Genomic DNA, 15,626 nt, shown 5'->3' with positions numbered 1-15,626 from the left:
ATTCAATAGAGCTTTTGAATCAAAGGCGTCTGAAATCTTATATATTAGAGCTTGTTTCGGGTTTCGAATCGTCATCGATATCATCGAGTTTTGAATCCTTTAGCTCTTTGAAGGATGCTTGTAATTTCGGAATTTTGTAAATCGGTGTTTTATCTGGAAGGAAGGCTTCTTCTTTATTATCATCATTTGTCTCTTGCATTTTTAATTTTTTTGGATCTATATCTTTCAACATTTTCTTATTAGCTTCATTTTCTAATTCATCTTTGAACTTGCTCAGAAGTTGTATTATCACCTGAAATATCAATTCTGCTTGATATTCTCTAGTTAAATTAGAATCATAAAAATACCTCACTTTTATTCGATATTATCTTACTCTACGATCAAGACTTTCAGCGATTTCGATGGCGGTTCTATTGTACTGAAATGTTGAATTAAATCAAAATTCAACGAAAATGACAACAATGTAATATAATAAATTACTTACATAACTTGGTAGAGACCAATCGCAGTTATTAGCGATTAACTCTCGAACAATTTCTGGATTGTTTCTAACAGTAGCTAAAATTAGAGCAGTGTTACCATATATATCTTGTGCATCGATATTTGCGCCTTCTAATATTAACAATTTTGTTATTTCGCTAGAACCTCCATTAAGAGCTTGTAAATATAAATCGATCAAGTTTACGATTTCAGATATGTAATAATAAAATAGTAATAAATTTTTAAATAAAATTACCATGTTTCAGAAGCGGCGTCAGTCCATTTTTATCTGTTGCATGAATATCGACTCCATCTTTAATCGCCCATTTAATAACTTCCAAGCTATTTCCTTCAACCGCACAATGCAAAGGCGTGTTTCCGAATTTATCAACGGTGGTCCATTTACATCCTAATTTTCTCAGAAGTTTTGTAGCTTCCAAGTTCCCGATAAAGCAAGCTGTCATTAGACTACGCAAAACAAAACTATGTGTTAGTATTATGATAATCTGTTTTAATGTGAAATTATGTAGATTCTAAGTCTACCAATTTCTTCCACTAGCATCACTATAATTGATGTCGGCGCCATGCTTAATAAGTACTTCAGCTATACTGAAATTGAAATTTGTCATCAGTTTTACGTAAAAATTCAAAATATATAATGGTAAATTGTTACTCGTTGCAATTCCTTAGTATGGCTCTCATCAAAACAGATAATCCATAGTGATCTGGGGAATCTATTTTTAATTGATGGTGTTCACTAGAAATTTTCGTACGAATTTTAAATATTTTAAAAACTTGAAGTTTTAATTTATAATAAAAACTTACTCTCTTTCTAAAATACTGATTACTTTAGATAAATTTTCACTTTGCACTGCTTTATGCAGATCAAGCATGCTTAGAGGCTCTTCTGTAATATGTAAAGAATAAACATTTAAATTTACACGTAAATAGTATTGATATGATTATAGTTTTTAACTTACTGGCTGTTGTAACTTCAGTAATATTCGACCAATCACTTTCTGCCATACCTTTTTTGTACTTTACTCGAAAGTAAAAAACTGTATTTGGTGGAAGAGATTTCAAGACTTCGCTCTTTGCATAACCGCTGAAGAAAGATATTTTTTTAAAAATTTGCACTTAATTTAATATTTTTATTTTTTGAAAATTAAAATTTATCAAAATTTTTCTTACTTGTACGCAGTATCCCATTTCTTTTTCTGATGCGAATATTGCACTATGTAAAGTTTATCATCACTGAGATCATCTTGGTCCCACTGTAGTGAGATGGAATTAAAAGTTACAGCAGTGCATATTGGAGCTTCAGGAGGAGGCAATTCTAAACGTAATAAATTATAACAATATTAAATCCGAATGCAAATATAATAAATAATCTGATTCACAACTTACCAATCTCATCAACTTGAATCAAATTTTTCAAATCTGATGTTTTACGCTCTTTTGTTTTAACCTTTTTTGACTTTTTACTTTGTATTTTTTTATCTTTTTCGTCCATCATTAATGCGAATACAATATTTTAAAAAGAATTATGTCAAACCTACAGTTGAAGATTTTAATTCTATATATTAATTACGCAATTAATATTAAATATTAATGTTTTTCTTAGAATCTTTTGTAATTTTACAAAGTTTAACTAACATAATATTTTCATTTTAAGTGATTTTACTGACCTTTTATATGAAAAATAACGGTGAAATTCTTATCGAACGTTTAAGATATTCTAAATCGTATTTAAATTGTTCTAGAAGATCGAATTCATTCAAATTTAGAACGCATTTGAAAATTCAACATATTTTAAACGTATATTTTACGTATAAGGAAAACCAGAACAGAACGGAATATTAAGGTTTTATGGGTTGTAAAATAAAAAAAAGGATAGACGTAGACCGTTGAAAATGAATAAGTTTATTTTTAAACTGTTTGATAACACAATATTCTTTCAAATCTACCAAAAATTAAACACATTAATTGTTATTTATAATATAAAATAATATGCATTTTGATTCGTTCTGCTTCGGGGTTGGTGCATAACGGAATGCCGTTATATTTATTACTTAAAAATGTGGCAGATGTGGCAAACGATCCACATTTCAACAGAAGGAACCGGTTTTGTCCTGTTCTGGTCCGTTCTGCCCGGACGCAAAGTTTGTTTGAATGTTGTTGGTGTATGTTAGAAACTGAAAAATTTCAATAATTATACTGTACATGAACCCACAGTTCAAAATGCATTATTAAGTAATAGTTATGTGTAAACATTTAACATTAACTTGTTTTTGACTTGAGAATAAGAATCAGTAAAATTACAACATATTGCTGAAAAACGGATGAACACTGTTTCAACATGTTGTTGCAAACTCCCAGTGACCTCGACAGTGCATACAACACTGTAGGATCTGTTATGAAACTCTAGTTCTCACTGGTTTGCACCACCCACTGACTAAAAAATAAGATCTGTTTTTTCTACACAGGTTTCTCCTATATTTACGTATTTATAGAAATTTATCATTCTGTTTAATTCCACATTTTCCTATTTGACTTCGCTGTCTTCTGGTTCTTTGCTTTTTCTTGTTGTGCTTAATTTCTTCTAATCTCTTTTTGCACGGAGTTGAGGTTACAACTTTGCTCTTTTCATTTCTTCTCATTAATTAATGAGCATCTGCTTGTTTCATCTGAGATTGGACAGATAGAAGTATTTTCTTGAAATCATTTGAAGTTGACATCAAGGCCAAGAAAAGAAAAACTAAAGCAACTGATGTAAATTTTTCTTAATAAAATGTATTTTGTCTTTTTCCGGTACATGGTGAACCGTCCGTACTGTCCTGTACTGGGAAACGTATGGTACGAGGCGATCTTCCCTATATTATTGGCATTATACTGTGTTATAGCACGTCATAATCGAAATATGACGTAAAATATAAATTATTTAATTAAATTTGAATACGACCCAAACATGATTCTTATCTTGTAAACGTTCTAAAGTCCAACATTTATAATAAAATTTTATTTTAAATATTACAAAATAATTCCTATAGAATATATCACCAGATATCAGGAGTGAAATGCTATGAAATATGCAAATTATATTTATGATTATGATTTTGTAATATGAGGTATATGCGTATAAAAATATTCTATGATACATCTTTAGACTTTAAAAATATTTATAGAATTTTTTGAGGAATGTAGATGAAATAATATCTATTTAATAATATTGTAAGTGAAGAATTTATTGAAAAATGTAAAAAATGTTATGTAAAAATTCCAATTCTTTGTAGTCAAAGAGGAGAAACACTTCTCAGATCGTCCTTATATTGTGTTGTTTTATCCCGTCAATCCAATTCGAATACATCTTTTAACTCTTTATTTTTTTTAGTATACTTTAAGTAGAGCTCAGCAAAGTAAGAGAATTTAGTCTCTTCAGAATCTAAAAAGCTCTGTGCTAAAATATATGAATGGAATTGTTGGCAAAATGGTTCACATTAGCTTTAAGCTCTGAAGCTAGGAAACTAATTAGTTATAAATTTTGCCGGAGGCTGGCACTTCTTCGTGGAAGTTTCTAGAATCAGTATAATAATTAATTTACTAGCTGCAGAGTTTGAAACTAATGTGAATCATTTCACCTCTTGTCTCAATTTACTCCCAACCACTCTACTAATCTTTAAAAAAAAGATATTTTATTGGAAAATAGTTATTCTTATATAATAAAAAGAATAGCTAAAAGCCAAGAAAATAAAATATAATATTATAAAACAATAAATGAAATATAAAAATACCAAACAAATTTGTTACATAATAACATAAAGAATTAGCTCTTAAATATATCCATAAGTATAATTACACATTGAGAAGATTCTGTATATAAAAATAATATTAAAAACATTAATTAAAATTTAAAAATTAACAATAAAAATGAAATTTGAAGATTTGTAATCCTAGCAATGCAGAACAATTTTCAAACGTTTGAAGAGATCGTAAAAGTGCAGTTGAAAAAAAAGAATGTAAAGAGGATTTTAATAGAAATGTAAAAAGAAAATCAAGAAATAAAATGATGAATGATATCAAGAGATTGAAGACACCTGTTAAAATCGGTAACAGGAGTTATACTATCTTTATTCTAAGTATCTAAAGTCCGAAAAATCCACGTAAGAATATTTATTGAATAATTCATAATATAAAAATTGCAAAATAGAAGGTAAAAATCGCTTCTGACAAAAAAAATTCACAAAACAGAAACGTAAATAGCCACGATTTAGAGATAGAGCAGAGCATCAATTGGAATCCATACTGTTTTCTATTTTCGTAATAGGACTATTTCAATTTCAGACGGATCGATAGATTTACCTTTTTTTTCCGAATCGAGAAAAGAAAGGTAAATCGAAAATTGAGAGAGGTTGAAAAGAATCGCGATTGAAATGAAATGAATCTTCTCTTGTTATTTGTTTGTAAAGGAATACAATGATTCTTTGTATCGTGCTTTCGAAAGATTATTTCTCATTGTCAAATTTCATGAGACGTAGACCGTTGAAAATGAATAAGTTTATTTTTAAACTGTTTGATAATATAATATTCTTTCAAATCTACCAAAAATTAAACACATTAATTGTTATTTATAATATAAAATAATATGCATTTTGATTCGTTCTGCTTCGGGGTTGGTGCATAACGGAATGCCGTTATATTTATTACTTAAAAATGTGGCAGATGTGGCAAACGATCCACACTTCAACAGAAGGAACCGGTTTTGTCCTGTTCTGGTCCGTTCTGCCCGGACGCAAAGTTTGTTTGAATGTTGTTGGTGTATGTTAGAAACTGAAAAATTTCAATAATTATACTGTACATGAACCCACAGTTCAAAATGCATTATTAAGTAATAGTTATGTGTAAACATTTAACATTAACTTGTTTTTGACTTGAGAATAAGAATCAGTAAAATTACAACATATTGCTGAAAAACGGATGAACACTGTTTCAACATGTTGTTGCAAACTCCCAGTGACCTCGACAGTGCATACAACACTGTAGGATCTGTTATGAAACTCTAGTTCTCACTGGTTTGCACCACCCACTGACTAAAAAATAAGATCTGTTTTTTCTACACAGGTTTCTCCTATATTTACGTATTTATAGAAATTTATCATTCTGTTTAATTCCACATTTTCCTATTTGACTTCGCTGTCTTCTGGTTCTTTGCTTTTTCTTGTTGTGCTTAATTTCTTCTAATCTCTTTTTGCACGGAGTTGAGGTTACAACTTTGCTCTTTTCATTTCTTCTCATTAATTAATGAGCATCTGCTTGTTTCATCTGAGATTGGACAGATAGAAGTATTTTCTTGAAATCATTTGAAGTTGACATCAAGGCCAAGAAAAGAAAAACTAAAGCAACTGATGTAAATTTTTCTTAATAAAATGTATTTTGTCTTTTTCCGGTACATGGTGAACCGTCCGTACTGTCCTGTACTGGGAAACGTATGGTACGAGGCGATCTTCCCTATATTATTGGCATTATACTGTGTTATAGCACGTCATAATCGAAATATGACGTAAAATATAAATTATTTAATTAAATTTGAATACGACCCAAACATGATTCTTATCTTGTAAACGTTCTAAAGTCCGAAATTTATAATAAAATTTTATTTTAAACATTACAAAATAATTCCTATAGAATATATCACCAGATATCAGGAGTGAAATGCTATGAAATATGCAAATTATATTTATGTAATATGATTTTGTAATATGAGGTATATGCGTATAAAAATATTCTATGATACATCTTTAGACTTTAAAAATATTTATAGAATTTTTGAGGAATGTAGATGAAATAATATCTATTTAATAATATTGTAAGTGAAGAATTTAATAAAAAATGTAAAAAATGTTATGTACAAATTCCAATTCTTTGTAGTCAAAGAGGAGAAACACTTCTCAGATCGTCCTTATATTGTGTTGTTTTATCCCGTCAATCCAATTCGAATACATCTTTTAACTCTTTATTTTTTTTAGTATACTTTAAGTAGAGCTCAGCAAAGTAAGAGAATTTAGTCTCTTCAGAATCTAAAAAGCTCTGTGCTAAAATATATGAATGGAATTGTTGGCAAAATGGTTCACATTAGCTTTAAGCTCTGAAGCTAGGAAACTAATTAGTTATAAATTTTGCCGGAGGCTGGCACTTCTTCGTGGAAGTTTCTAGAATCAGTATAATAATTAATTTACTAGCTGCAGAGTTTGAAACTAATGTGAATCATTTCACCTCTTGTCTCAATTTACTCCCAACCACTCTACTAATCTTTAAAAAAAAGATATTTTATTGGAAAATAGTTATTCTTATATAATAAAAAGAATAGCTAAAAGCCAAGAAAATAAAATATAATATTATAAAACAATAAATGAAATATAAAAATACCAAACAAATTTGTTACATAATAACATAAAGAATTAGCTCTTAAATATATCCATAAGTATAATTACACATTGAGAAGATTCTGTATATAAAAATAATATTAAAAACATTAATTAAAATTTAAAAATTAACAATAAAAATGAAATTTGAAGATTTGTAATCCTAGCAATGCAGAACAATTTTCAAACGTTTGAAGAGATCGTAAAAGTGCAGTTGAAAAAAAAGAATGTAAAGAGGATTTTAATAGAAATGTAAAAAGAAAATCAAGAAATAAAATGATGAATGATATCAAGAGATTGAAGACACCTGTTAAAATCGGTAACAGGAGTTATACTATCTTTATTCTAAGTATCTAAAGTCCGAAAAATCCACGTAAGAATATTTATTGAATAATTCATAATATAAAAATTGCAAAATAGAAGGTAAAAATTGCTTCTGACAAAAAAAATTCACAAAACAGAAACGTAAATAGCCACGATTTAGAGATAGAGCAGAGCATCAATTGGAATCCATACTGTTTTCTATTTTCGTAATAGGACTATTTCAATTTCAGACGGATCGATAGATTTACCTTTTTTTTCCGAATCGAGAAAAGAAAGGTAAATCGAAAATTGAGAGAGGTTGAAAAGAATCGCGATTGAAATGAAATGAATCTTCTCTTGTTATTTGTTTGTAAAGGAATACAATGATTCTTTGTATCGTGCTTTCGAAAGATTATTTCTCATTGTCAAATTTCATGCTAATATATTACAAATTTTATTATTTTACAAACAAAGGTGTTCAACAACATACCAAGTTTACAATATTTTTAATTAGGATTTTCATTTTTTTAATGTTGATATTGTTAAATTATTATAATTATTACTATATTTAAAACAATTATGGATAATAAAAATTAATTTTTTTTTCTTCTTATATTATACCCAATATGTATTTTTAATAATCTTTATTACTTTTATTTTGTGCCATTTGTTTGTATAGTGAACACGTGTAACTACAGTATAAATTAAAAGGTAGCGTCACGTATTGTGTTAGTCGAAAAACACGCTTGTTATGTGCAGTGTTTACACGCAATTATTGTAAAAGTAAGTGAAAAAATCAAATGTTTCCGTTTCTAATTTTCAGGATGTTTTATGCATGTTTATATTTATTATAGCCTCGAAAATTTTAAGATTAACAAACAAACAACTTTGGATTTCTTGTATATAATACTTTAGAAGCTTGAATAATGAATCTAACCTGTAATCGGTCAAAAATAACAGAGTAGGCTTTGGTAGAGAACTCATCCATATACCGTTTACCACATCTATAACGATGAGATGATGATTTAGTAGAAAATTATATGTTTTTTTCCGAATCTATTTTTTGGAAAGAACTGTTATTTTTCTCGTTATTATGTTGTTTGATATGATAAAAAACACACCAATTCATTCAGTTTTTAAANTAAAATTACATACACTTTTTGCAAAAGATAAAGCATGAATCTGAAAATAATGCAGAAAAATGCTGGGAGGATAACGATAACTTGCCAAAAATAAAACGCTCTCAATTAATAGTGCTTTTAGTGATGACAAAGAAAACATTGTTTAATTTATATTAATATGTATCATTTACGAAAATTTTAATAAAGATATTTATCTTAATTATGAAAATATAGTAGCATGTTTTTTTAATTTTTGGAACGTCACCCTCCTTTTCGTACTAGTTCTTTGTTTCGCATAACAAGGATTCGCATAACACGGATTCGCATAACATGGCAATTTTTTGGAACGTAACTACCATGTTATACGGGGGTTACCTGTATATATAAAATCCTCAAAATTAAAGAGAGCATTACATTTAATTAAAGAGAGCATACATTAGCATTAAAGAGAGCAGTAATACATTTATATTATTTCTTTCATTGCTATTGTTTCATCTTTTTTCTTCTTTTTTGCTTAGATAAATCTCGATATTTAATTTAGACTTAATACTTATTCTTTAAAGTTTTAGTTTTTTTTGCAAATTATAGAGTTAATAGTGTTATTACAATAAATGTTTCCATTAGAAACAATTGATACTTGTTGGGCGAGTAAAGTCATTAACAAATATGATTAGAAACGAAAAGATCTATGAAAAGAGTAAAATTATTCGATCATAACCAATGGAAGGAGCCCGTAGGCTAAAATATACAGTCTATATTGTTCTTATTTTTGAAATTTTGTATAATTCCAGCAAAATGAGAAAAGCTCTCCAAAAACCGGTTTATATAAGTTTTAATGTCTAATTGTATTTATATAATTTACAATTTAATTTATTAAATGTTCGATTTTTATAGAAAATTTAAATTATATTCCACAAAAATTGATAAAAATTTGCCTAATAGAAGGTAAGTTTAAACAAATATCAAAAGGAACGACAAACTAACGCATCCTTTTCCTTGCACAATTATATTCCAATTGAGTATTGGCTTGATAAGAGAAGTTTAAAATCAATTTTTTTTTTACTTAAAAATTAGTGAAAAAATAAATAAAATAATAAAAATTATTAGTTTCCTTTTCAGAAATACGTTATTTCAATATAGTAGAAAGTAGTTTTATTTTTGAGTGATTTATCTTATTATGTAGGCCTAATTATACAGGACTAATTAAAAAACAAAAACTTATATAGGCCTATGTACCGTACGTATATTTTGAATTTGTTTCGTACTGATCTACTTGAGAAAATGTATGTTATTTTACTTATTTTTTAATGTTTTTCTCAGGCATGCAGATAGCGTATAAAGAATATAAAGGTACTAATCTGACTATATAAAAATATATATTACACTCAACATCATATCAATCCAGCAAGACACTTATTGCTAATGTTCTAGGCCAATTTAAACGATGTTCGTCAGGCTACAATACAATACAAACCTGATAATATATTAATAAAAACAAATAAATTTAAATAATTAAATTAGTAGAAGGTCATTCTTTAAATTTTAAAATTAAGAGAAAAAGAAGAATTGACAGTATATGAAGTCATGCTATATGAGAACATACTCGTACATGCTATTTAAATATAATTATAATTAAATATGGCTTTATAATAGTTCTGATTTTTTCTTCTTTTCTAAAATCTTAATGTCATGTAAACTGAAGATGAACAAATTATGACAGAAGACATTCATTAAAATAAAATTGTTTTAATCATATGAATTAATCTGTTAGTAATTATTCATATTAAACGATCAATATAGAATTTCAAGAATTCTTTGTTTTATAAAATATTATTTATCATGTGTATCAATCGAAAAATTTAAGATAATATATTTAAAAATTTTATAAATTAAAGATAAAATACAAATAAAAATCCTTCACAACTACAGAAACACAATTAACATTAGAGAGTCGACCTTTTCTTTAAGACAATCAATCTACATATTTGCATGCAAAGAATAGTCTCTAAGAAAATATAGATTCCACCAATGTTAATTATGTTCCTGTGATAGTGAATGATGCGAGACATGAAATTTTTATTTGTATTTTATCGTCAATTTATAATATTTTACAATATATTACGTATTTAAGAAACTATTATAGCTACAGATTTTGCTTTTAATAAAGTGTATTAAGCGATTTATAATTTAGTTATTACTGAGATCATCATAATGACAATTGTAATAATTAACTAATGTACACTGTATTACTATACATGAGCATCGCTGAAAATTTTCCAGAAAGAAAAAGCTTGAAGACAAATAATTACATCAATAAATTTTTATTTAATTATTTATTTCTTTTTAAAGACAAGATCAAGGGTGCAAGGTTACATATATCAATCACTTTTACTATAATTTATGGGATTTTTACTCGATTTCAGGGGAGGGAAAGAGCCCAGTTTGTTTCCCTCTGCGGACATCTATGCTATTATACTATGCTTCGTCTTAAATGTTAATTTTTTTAAAAAAATTCTAAAATACTCACCACAGTTAGTTTGACATCGATCTTTTACTATAATATTTGGTATCTTTTCAAAAATTTTTTTAGCGCTTTCATCATTATCAAAAATATAAGAGTGACAACCGGCGCTGAATACAGGCAAGAAATAATCTATTGTTTTATCTACATCTTTATTTTCCAGTAGAATTACCTTTAAAGAGAAAATCAAACTTATTAGTATTTATATTTAAGAAAAATAAAAAAAAAACAAAACGTACTTTTGTAATTTTGATTTTCATCCGCAGTCTACATCGTCCTATTCTCCTCCTTTCTCCAATTGAGAGACAACGGTCGCAAGGGCCCCAAGATTCCCATTTATAAGTACACTCGTAGTTCTTCAAGTAATGAATGGATTCTAAAATTAAAATAAATATTTATGCTTGAGCTAGACTAAGATTATGATTATAAATTATATTTACTCTTATGTTGACAAGGCTCCAAGTAAGGTATAGCAGCTGCTGTTAAATTGAAGACTGCTAAAGAATAAAAATATATATCATATTCTTTTTGTATTTAAATAAATTCTTAAATATATAAGCAATATGAAAAAAATATATATATACCAGTAGTATTTAAATAAGCCAATTTAACATTATCTTCGTTTAAAACTAAGAAGAAAAAATAATAATTAATATTTTATAATAAATTAATTAAATATTTTGCATGTGTTAAAGACTAACTATCGACTAAATATTTTAATTTTGTATAATTGCTATCTAAATCGTAGCAAAAATAAAATCCAACATCATCCACAGTTATGTTTTTGATGATCAGCTCATGGTTTTCGTTAACGATGATTCGGTTCGTATCATCATCATCATGAAGATCAGTTTTGACTTTATTTAGTGAGCCAGAAAAATCCTCTTTTTTCCAAACTCTGGAAGAATATGTTTCATTTTCCGAACTGAAAGTTAGAAAAATTTAAAATAATTTTAAAAAGTAATATTATGATTATTTAGCATCAGAGGGCAGCACATACTAACCAAACTTTACAAGGCAATAAAATTGTTTCGTTTTTTTCTGTCATAATTAATACGGGAATAACTTCTTCAATATTTTGTAAATTAGTGCATTGCGAACGTGTCGCATTTTCCAAATTTTTCGAATTGTAATTCGGTAATTTTTTTGTAAGATTTTGATAAAAGATAATAAATAATATCGTAAAATACCTAAAAATCAGCATCGTATGTTCGTTTTTTCCGTTCCGAGTTTTTAAAAAAAATAACTAATTGGTTGCCATGGAAATTTCCGTTATATCGAACGACAATTTGAAATTTTTTTTTAAAAATATTCATTTAAATTTTTTAAATTTAAATATTTTTTTATTTGATATACTAATCATTTCTACTGGTAAAATATAAATAATATATACAAATAAAGACAAAAATAGATATTATTTTTAAATATTGTTTTATTAGAATAGTATGTTAAATTTCTATAATTATAATGAAGAATTCAGTAGGAAAATTATTTTCAAAAACATTAATAAAGTAAATCTTCGTTATTTATTTCGGTGTCTGCAATTTGAGATTCAATAGAGCTTTTGAATCAAAGGCGTCTGAAATCTTATACATTAGAGCTTGTTTCGGGTTTCGAATCGTCATCGATATCATCGAGTTTTGAATCCTTTAGCTCTTTGAAGGATGCTTGTAATTTCGGAATTTTGTAAATCGGTGTTTTATCTGGAAGGAAGGCTTCTTCTTTATTATCATCATTTGTCTCTTGCATTTTTAATTTTTCCGGATCTATATCTTTCAACATTTTCTTATTAGCTTCATTTTCTAATTCATCTTTGAACTTGCTCAGAAGTTGTATTATCACCTGAAATATCAATTCTGCTTGATATTCTCTAGTTAAATTAGAATCATAAAAATACCTCACTTTTATTCGATATTATCTTACTCTACGATCAAGACTTTCAGCGATTTCGATGGCGGTTCTATTGTACTGAAATGTTGAATTAAATCAAAATTCAACGAAAATGACAACAATGTAATATAATAAATTACTTACATAACTTGGTAGAGACCAATCGCAGTTATTAGCGATTAACTCTCGAACAATTTCTGGATTGTTTCTAACAGTAGCTAAAATTAGAGCAGTGTTACCATATATATCTTGTGCATCGATATTTGCGCCTTCTAATATTAACAATTTTGTTATTTCGCTAGAACCTCCATTAAGAGCTTGTAAATATAAATCGATCAAGTTTACGATTTCAGATATGTAATAATAAAATAGTAATAAATTTTTAAATAAAATTACCATGTTTCAGAAGCGGCGTCAGTCCATTTTTATCTGTTGCATGAATATCGACTCCATCTTTAATCGCCCATTTAATAACTTCCAAGCTATTTCCTTCAACCGCACAATGCAAAGGCGTGTTTCCGAATTTATCAACGGTGGTCCATTTACATCCTAATTTTCTCAGAAGTTTTGTAGCTTCCAAGTTCCCGATAAAGCAAGCTGTCATTAGACTACGCAAAACAAAACTATGTGTTAGTATTATGATAATCTGTTTTAATGTGAAATTATGTAGATTCTAAGTCTACCAATTTCTTCCACTAGCATCACTATAATTGATGTCGGCGCCATGCTTAATAAGTACTTCAGCTATACTGAAATTGAAATTTGTCATCAGTTTTACGTAAAAATTCAAAATATATAATGGTAAATTGTTACTCGTTGCAATTCCTTAGTATGGCTCTCATCAAAACAGATAATCCATAGTGATCTGGGGAATCTATTTTTAATTGATGGTGTTCACTAGAAATTTTCGTACGAATTTTAAATATTTTAAAAACTTGAAGTTTTAATTTATAATAAAAACTTACTCTCTTTCTAAAATACTGATTACTTTAGATAAATTTTCACTTTGCACTGCTTTATGCAGATCAAGCATGCTTAGAGGCTCTTCTGTAATATGTAAAGAATAAACATTTAAATTTACACGTAAATAGTATTGATATGATTATAGTTTTTAACTTACTGGCTGTTGTAACTTCAGTAATATTCGACCAATCACTTTCTGCCATACCTTTTTTGTACTTTACTCGAAAGTAAAAAACTGTATTTGGTGGAAGAGATTTCAAGACTTCGCTCTTTGCATAACCGCTGAAGAAAGATATTTTTTTAAAAATTTGCACTTAATTTAATATTTTTATTTTTTGAAAATTAAAATTTATCAAAATTTTTCTTACTTGTACGCAGTATCCCATTTCTTTTTCTGATGCGAATATTGCACTATGTAAAGTTTATCATCACTGAGATCATCTTGGTCCCACTGTAGTGAGATGGAATTAAAAGTTACAGCAGTGCATATTGGAGCTTCAGGAGGAGGCAATTCTAAACGTAATAAATTATAACAATATTAAATCCGAATGCAAATATAATAAATAATCTGATTCACAACTTACCAATCTCATCAACTTGAATCAAATTTTTCAAATCTGATGTTTTACGCTCTTTTGTTTTAACCTTTTTTGACTTTTTACTTTGTATTTTTTTATCTTTTTCGTCCATCATTAATGCGAATACAATATTTTAAAAAGAATTATGTCAAACCTACAGTTGAAGATTTTAATTCTATATATTAATTACGCAATTAATATTAAATATTAATGTTTTTCTTAGAATCTTTTGTAATTTTACAAAGTTTAACTAACATAATATTTTCATTTTAAGTGATTTTACTGACCTTTTATATGAAAAATAACGGTGAAATTCTTATCGAACGTTTAAGATATTCTAAATCGTATTTAAATTGTTCTAGAAGATCGAATTCATTCAAATTTAGAACGCATTTGAAAATTCAACATATTTTAAACGTATATTTTACGTATAAGGAAAACCAGAACAGAACGGAATATTAAGGTTTTATGGGTTGTAAAATAAAAAAAAGGATAGACGTAGACCGTTGAAAATGAATAAGTTTATTTTTAAACTGTTTGATAACACAATATTCTTTCAAATCTACCAAAAATTAAACACATTAATTGTTATTTATAATATAAAATAATATGCATTTTGATTCGTTCTGCTTCGGGGTTGGTGCATAACGGAATGCCGTTATATTTATTACTTAAAAATGTGGCAGATGTGGCAAACGATCCACATTTCAACAGAAGGAACCGGTTTTGTCCTGTTCTGGTCCGTTCTGCCCGGACGCAAAGTTTGTTTGAATGTTGTTGGTGTATGTTAGAAACTGAAAAATTTCAATAATTATACTGTACATGAACCCACAGTTCAAAATGCATTATTAAGTAATAGTTATGTGTAAACATTTAACATTAACTTGTTTTTGACTTGAGAATAAGAATCAGTAAAATTACAACATATTGCTGAAAAACGGATGAACACTGTTTCAACATGTTGTTGCAAACTCCCAGTGACCTCGACAGTGCATACAACACTGTAGGATCTGTTATGAAACTCTAGTTCTCACTGGTTTGCACCACCCACTGACTAAAAAATAAGATCTGTTTTTTCTACACAGGTTTCTCCTATATTTACGTATTTATAGAAATTTATCATTCTGTTTAATTCCACATTTTCCTATTTGACTTCGCTGTCTTCTGGTTCTTTGCTTTTTCTTGTTGTGCTTAATTTCTTCTAATCTCTTTTTGCACGGAGTTGAGGTTACAACTTTGCTCTTTTCATTTCTTCTCATTAATTAATGAGCATCTGCTTGTTTCATCTGAGATTGGACAGATAGAAGTATTTTCTTGAAATCATTTGAAGTTGACATCAAGGCCAAGAAAA

General features: G+C 27.8%; 2 protein-coding genes across 2 annotated transcripts; both read right to left on the bottom strand.

Moving 5' to 3' along the window:
* Positions 1 to 6: 6 nt before the first annotated feature.
* On the bottom strand, positions 7 to 1,966 carry LOC111629715 (fibronectin type 3 and ankyrin repeat domains protein 1-like). The gene is made up of 10 exons (XM_023373610.1): positions 1,888 to 1,966; positions 1,672 to 1,816; positions 1,461 to 1,585; positions 1,306 to 1,387; positions 1,154 to 1,237; positions 1,024 to 1,089; positions 737 to 948; positions 485 to 657; positions 374 to 418; positions 7 to 292 (listed from the first exon to the last, which is right to left on the bottom strand). Exons 3-10 carry the CDS (start codon positions 1,504 to 1,506, stop codon positions 38 to 40), a joined length of 963 nt encoding a protein of 320 aa, XP_023229378.1. The 5' UTR covers positions 1,507 to 1,585; positions 1,672 to 1,816; positions 1,888 to 1,966; the 3' UTR covers positions 7 to 37.
* A 10,397-nt stretch (positions 1,967 to 12,363) lies between these two features.
* On the bottom strand, positions 12,364 to 14,360 carry LOC111629718 (fibronectin type 3 and ankyrin repeat domains protein 1-like). The gene is made up of 10 exons (XM_023373616.1): positions 14,282 to 14,360; positions 14,066 to 14,210; positions 13,855 to 13,979; positions 13,700 to 13,781; positions 13,548 to 13,631; positions 13,418 to 13,483; positions 13,131 to 13,342; positions 12,879 to 13,051; positions 12,768 to 12,812; positions 12,364 to 12,686 (listed from the first exon to the last, which is right to left on the bottom strand). The coding sequence occupies exons 3-10, from the start codon at positions 13,898 to 13,900 to the stop codon at positions 12,432 to 12,434; spliced, it is 963 nt and encodes a 320-aa protein (XP_023229384.1). The 5' UTR covers positions 13,901 to 13,979; positions 14,066 to 14,210; positions 14,282 to 14,360; the 3' UTR covers positions 12,364 to 12,431.
* Positions 14,361 to 15,626: the final 1,266 nt, after the last annotated feature.

The sequence above is a fragment of the Centruroides sculpturatus genome, unplaced genomic scaffold (genome assembly GCF_000671375.1).
Source record: "Centruroides sculpturatus isolate CEXI.00-Female unplaced genomic scaffold, Cexi_2.0 scaffold460, whole genome shotgun sequence".
In the NCBI taxonomy this organism is placed as follows: Eukaryota; Metazoa; Arthropoda; class Arachnida; order Scorpiones; family Buthidae; genus Centruroides; species Centruroides sculpturatus.
This window is presented reverse-complemented; position numbering and strand designations above follow the sequence as displayed.